Below are 6,283 nucleotides of genomic sequence, written 5' to 3' on the forward strand. Positions count from 1 at the left end.
GTCATTCTGACTTTGCTATGACAATCTGGCGCTTCTGAATCAGCTGCTGTTTTGTTATTATTTTAAGTATTTGCTATTGACTGTTCAAATGTGGAGTTTTGCGCATCGTGTGTGTGTGTGTGTGTGTGTGTGTGCGCGCGAGCAAGCGCGCGAGAGAGAGAGAGAGAGAGACAGAGACACACACACATCACAGTGGAGTCAGCGGTCTTAACCATGGCTTGTGTACTGCAAACACATTCATCACTGTGTCTGTCATGAGACTCTGTTCCCCTTTCGGGCTCTGTCTTTATATTTATTTTGAAAGATGAAGCTTGCGATTATGGTAAGGGGCATTACATTTCCGACGAGTGCTTGCGGTGTTCGGCCAATCACAATGCACTGGGTCAGCTGGCCAATCAGAGCAGACTGTGCTTGTTGGAAGGAGGGACTTTGTAGAAAACAAAGCGTTTGAGAGAGGCGGGGCATAGAGGACTTACAATAATGTACAGTATTTGAAAAATAATGTGTTTTTTGAACATTAAAGCATGTCAACATATTATGTTACACCAATTACACAAAATAATGATCTTTAAAAAAGCATCATATGACCCCTTTAAATGAGAATCTTGTCCACCCCCACCATCTTTCACGAATGAAAGTGGCTAACACCACAAAAAAGGTAATACGCTATTCTATTAGATGATGTTCAGAAACAATTTATTTTACCCATTTCCACTTGAAATGGAGGCCTGGCTTGGACTGGAGTGGGTAAGAGGGGAGGTGGATGGTCTGAAATTACAATGGGTGACCTCCACAACACCAGGGGCACTGCTCTCAGGTGAGCCTTCAATAAAAAGTAAATAAAGTTGATGTCCCTAATTTTCTGAAACTTGCATGATGTTCAGGCATATTTAAGCACAGACAAGAGATCAAACAGATGCAGTAAACAAAAATAAGTGTAATAAACTAGGATTGTCAATTAAAGCAAATTATATGATATGGCATTAATCACACGTATAACTCAAAGATATGACATTGTGGCAGATAAAACCTTTGCACATACATTACAAAAACGGTCTGAAGTGAGACTTGTGGACCATTAAACTAAATTAACAGCCCGAATTCATCTGAAAAATTGACACTGATGAAAAACTATGAGGTCAATTAGGGCTGCCCAATTCATCAAATTTCTAATCGCGATTACAATTACAGATACCACAATTACGTAATCGTTCAAAGCAGCAATTCAAAAAAGCGGTGTTCAAAGCCCACTTATGTTATTCTTTGTGCTTAAGATGTGTGTTTTTTTCTACGTTATCTTAGGGTTTTTCCATTGTTTTCATTTTAGTATAACATTATAATACCATGCATATTTTTACTTGTATGGTAATGTATAGTTTACATTTGAGGATTAATACTATAGAAAAGCAATAAAAGTTTTTCATAGTGTTTTCAGCTTGTTTATTTTCATCTAAAAATATGGCATGCGGTTGCTTCAAACAATGGTATAAACATCATTCGATAAATTGTGATTATATGGTGTGTAATAGTCGCAATTACTATTATTTAAAGTGAATAATCGAAAATTATGATTTGTCATAATCGTGCAGCCCCCAATGTCAATTTTTATTATAAGATGAAAACATTCACAATAAGAAATAACGTGCATTTAGAAAATAGAGTGAATTCTCATTTCATGCTGATTTTAACATGCTAAATCGGTCATATTGCTGGTTTTGTATGCATATAAAAAAAAAAGAGAGAAAAAAAAAGGCATACCGAATTTCTCCTGTGTTGCTGGCAGTGAATCCTGACGATCAACAGCTGCAATTTTCTCCTTTAAAACCGACTGAGTGGCTTTAGGGCTTCTGGATGATCGTGCCTGGTTAATGGCAGGTTTGTCTGTCCGTTCTCCTGTTGTCCTGGGTTTGTGAGGTGAGGTCTTCAGTGACGTTACTTCTGAGCGGCTACCATTTCGAAGGCCAGGTGAAGTCTTTGGGGCAAAAGGAGATGACACGGACCCGTCACCTTTCAGAGAACGGCGGTTACCTGTGGTGGAAGTGCTGGCCACTGGTGGTCGAGCCGTTCCGATTTTGATCTTGGATTCAAGAACACTTTTATTGGTGGAAGGTGCTGCATGATAGTCATTTTTGTTTTTCTCAATGCCAGATTTGAAATCAACAGGTTTTGATTTGAAGGATGTGGAAGATGATGATGACTGTCCAGAATCTAAAGATCTTTTGGCTGGATGTGCAGTGGCAGTGGGTAAACTGCTTGACTTGGGTCGAGGAATTGCACTTCGTTTGAAGTCTGACCTTGGATTTGGTAACACGACATAAGTACCCTCGGTTTGTTTCGATGAGTTACCTGCCAGATCCTGGCATTTTTTGTCAACTGCTTGCTCTTCCATAACTGAACACTCTTCATTTTTATGGATGGTTCTGTAATCCAGAGGCACCAACTGATGTTGAGTCTGCTTGTTAGAAGTGGCCAAACTATCAGCTAAAGTGAGGATGTCCAAGCAGGACTGTGAGGTGGATCCATCACTGTCACTACTTGAGACCTCAGCCCTCTTCAGATATTTCTCCATTTCAGGAGTACTAAGTTCACCCACTGATGTGGTCTTCTGTAGGTCCTCCAGCAGACCATTCGGATTTGAGGCTGCTACAGGATAAGAACTCATAATCGACTCTTCTGCTACTTGCTGGCGGCTTTTAGAGCGGTTCCGTTTAGACAGCTCCATGATCATGGCAGCAAGATGGGCTGGATCTGAGCTGATGGAGGCATCAGCAATTGCGGAGGCAATTGTACTGATACTGAGCATAAGGTTGCTGCTGGAGTTGGGTGATTCTGAACTATGGCCAGAACTCTCCTTATCTTCATATTGTGCAGAGATCTAATCCAAAATCAGACAAAGTATCAACATTTTGGCTAATTAAAAAAAAAAAAGACCATATGGCAGCAGTTCAAAGCTAAATGGTTGTCATTGTCAATACCTGGGAAACCTGTCCATCAGTTCTTTGTGGTTGCACATTATTCTGGTGTGTGGCCTCAGCGGTGTTGGGCTCAAGAGTCTTGTCTAGATCATCTGTAGTTCACATAAAGGACATCAAAAAGAACTTCAGCAAAAGTAATTATTAAATAACTAATATGAGCAAAGTATGTTGAATGCACCTGGATTAAGTGTCTCATCAGCATCACTTTGCGGAACTGTCTCAATATTGATGGAGCCTCCTCTGGAGAACAAATCTGAGGGTCGAAGTAACGCAAAAGGTTCCCTCTTCTCAGGAGAGGTAATTAAGTATCCAAAAGATGGCTGAAAAACAAATATCAAATGGCTGAATAACTGTCTTTTAAGCTTGGTTCTAAAGGGCCACCTTCCGTCAGAGTTTAGCTACAGTACTAATTAAACATCTGAAACAGCTCATCAATGTCTTCAGAATTACTAGAAACGTCCAGGCAGGTGTGTTTGGGCAGGTTTGAACTAAACTCTGCTGGACATTGACCATCCAGGAACAGGATTGTACACCTCTGCTCTATGGCATTCCAGGTACATTCCTGATGGGAAGGTTGTTAACATATAGTCTGGCCAAATTTGACAGCAGTATTCAATTACATTGCATTCAAGATACACATTATTGGGTTCATGCATATCATGGATATCTCAGGATCTTTGGGTTGCTAGTGCCATACCGTCTGACCTACAGGAAGGGTTTTGCAATTGGGAGCTTCACATGGTGAGAGTCATTTGTATGGCACACAGAGTGTTCCAGATAAGTCAACATTTCAGTGAGGATGTTATCTTAAAAGATATTTGCTTAAAGATAGAGTCCTCACCCTTTTAACATTGTCCTTTTCACTGTTCCCAAGGCACCCCAGAGCTTCAGAGCGCCTCTGAAAAAACTCCCCTAGTGAAATACGCAGATAACTTTGGTTCTCAGGCTCGACTTCAGAGGAGACCTGGGAGGCCCTCATGAGGATGTTGCTACTACTCAGGATTTTCCAAGAGGTGTCTCCCAGCACTTCACTCATATTTACAGCCTGAATCTGCTCTTCCTACCAGGAGGCAAAAGAAAAACATTTTTTTGGTTGCTGAATCACATCTAAGAGCATTTGTGTACAACACATTTAAGATCTAGGTTGAAAATCCTGCAGGGAACCATTCATACCTGCATAAACTGGTGCTCCTTTTCAAACTCCTTCTGATCCTCAATTATCTTGTCCATGGCCTGGCCTAAGGGAAGACAACATTATGCAACGGAAAGCAATGACAGAATTAATTTAAATTAGTATTAACTCATCCAAAAATATGTCAATTTACTCATCTTAATGTTGTTACAAACACACATGACTGCCTTTCACCAGTCAAACACAACAGGAGAAACTAAATAACTGCCAGACAATTACAATGCATGGGGACTGGAGCTTAAGCTTCAAAATGCATCATTCAGACCATTCGGTTTTGTGAATTGAATCAACAAGGTTTGACTCAAAAGAACAAATCGGACATTGCTATTTCTTTAATAGGCCAAGTAAAGCTAAATTTCAATTTTTGTGAATAACTTACATTTTTATCCAATTCTCACACAAATCTATAATATGGCTTGGGTAATTATTTTACATTTATGCCTTTGGCAGATGTTTTTATTCAAAGTAACATATCACATTCAAGGAATCCATTTTATTAGTTCATGCATTCCCTGGAGATCAATGACCTTGGTATTGCTTGTGACATGCTCTGCCGACTGAGCTACAGGAATGCTTTTAGTCTGCATTCACTTTCATTAAAGGGATAGTTCACCCAAAAGTGAAAATTGCCCCATAATTTACTCACCCTCAAGCCATCCTGAATTCGTCTGAAAGAAGAAAGTCATACACACCTAGGATGGCTTGAGGGTGAGTAAACCATGGGGTAATTTTCATTTTTGGGTGAACTATCCCTTTAAATTGAAAAAAAGTGCCATATTCTTCAAAAATGCACGAAGTTGAGTCAGTTGAGGAATGGTAACCCAAAAACGAATTTTCATTAAGAATGAGAACATTACTGCTTATTTCACTTACTTCCAGCAAGAAAATCTTCAGACTGAAATGGCATAGCAACTTCCTCAGGCATATTGGCTTCCATTTCCTTTTCGAAGGAAGAGTAATAGGCCAAATCAGTGACCCACTTTCCCTCTTCATTTTGGTAGACCACACTTTGAGTGGCATTTGTGCCTAAAGAAATACTGAACATTAATTTGTAGATCATAAAATACAAATACTATTTTGAATACTTCATGTAATACTACAAATGTCAGAGAAACCGTTGACATCAGTACATTAGAAATGGAAGAAAAAGACTGTTACCTTGCTGTAACTCAAGCCCCACATTGTCTGTATGGTGATTCCAAACATCATTATGTTCTTCATGATTCTCATTAAAGCTCTGGGAAAGGTACCTAGCATCCAGAGACGCTCCAGGTTGATCGTCTTTACTGCTGGTGCTCTGCTGCTCATTGAGGACTGGAGAATCCCCACAAGGGCCACCACGCAAGCCCAGGGCACCGAGATCCACAGTATGGCCCAGGTCGATCCCTTGCTCTGTTTTATTATGTGATTCCTGAAGTACCTGAGAGAGGTGGAAACTGCTCTGGGTGCCCTGAAGGAAGGGGCTGATTGTGGAAGAAATGTCCTGAGGGTTGTGATCAGCACCTGCCCTCAAGTATACAGAGTCCAGGTGAGCTTCTGCGGTGTTATCCATTGCATCCTGTTAAGTGGAAAAGTGTTAAGGGTATCATCAACAATTTTTGCTACAGCAAAAATATGGACAAAGACTTACAAGAGCCTCCTGTCGATCCAGACTCATGCTCCAATTAACTGGGCATCGACTGGCAGGTCCAGATGCCACAGAAGTATGACCAGCCTCCCCTGTGCCAACTGGACCAACACGATCACCCATCTGAAAAGATCAAAAAGTTAAAATTAGAGATGCACCGATTGCAATTTTCTTGGCCGATTCCGATTTTTTGGAAGTGTGACCTGCCATACAGATTTTCTTTCTAAGAACTATAATTGACAGCATATACAAACAAAAATCTATGCAAATTTCAATGCAAAAATTATTTTCAGAATAAAAGAAATGATTAAACATTACAATTCCCCCAATCTCACTTAAACGACTCTCAAAATAAAGTGCTCTGTGACTGGAAAGAGGAAGAAATAGTTAACTTAAAATGAGTTGCTGTATGTAACAAAACAGATGTAATTTCCCACTATGTTTATAAATGGTCATTTTTTCCCCCTAACCTTATTAAATGTGTCATCT

The 6,283-nt window shown here is 40.0% G+C and overlaps 1 protein-coding gene across 3 annotated transcripts in view; it reads right to left on the reverse strand.

The window, feature by feature from the left end:
* The window catches only part of LOC107564853 (centrosomal protein of 192 kDa), a 21,368-nt gene extending 15,423 nt beyond the window's left edge, over positions 1–5,945 (reverse strand). For all 3 annotated transcript variants that reach the window (XM_016250026.1, XM_016250025.1, XM_016250027.1), the window contains exons 1-9: positions 5,798–5,945; positions 5,326–5,725; positions 5,041–5,193; positions 4,149–4,213; positions 3,817–4,035; positions 3,154–3,295; positions 2,976–3,067; positions 1,759–2,875; positions 706–823 (exon numbers count right to left, since the gene is read on the reverse strand). In XM_016250026.1, coding sequence (XP_016105512.1) covers positions 706–823; positions 1,759–2,875; positions 2,976–3,067; positions 3,154–3,295; positions 3,817–4,035; positions 4,149–4,213; positions 5,041–5,193; positions 5,326–5,725; positions 5,798–5,917 — 2,426 coding nt within the window. In that variant the 5' untranslated portion in view covers positions 5,918–5,945. The remainder of the gene's footprint in view (positions 1–705; positions 824–1,758; positions 2,876–2,975; positions 3,068–3,153; positions 3,296–3,816; positions 4,036–4,148; positions 4,214–5,040; positions 5,194–5,325; positions 5,726–5,797) is intronic.
* Positions 5,946–6,283: the final 338 nt, after the last annotated feature.

Source organism: Sinocyclocheilus grahami, unplaced genomic scaffold (assembly GCF_001515645.1).
Source record: "Sinocyclocheilus grahami isolate Dianchi unplaced genomic scaffold, SAMN03320097.WGS_v1.1 scaffold967.1, whole genome shotgun sequence".
Classification (NCBI taxonomy): Eukaryota; Metazoa; Chordata; class Actinopteri; order Cypriniformes; family Cyprinidae; genus Sinocyclocheilus; species Sinocyclocheilus grahami.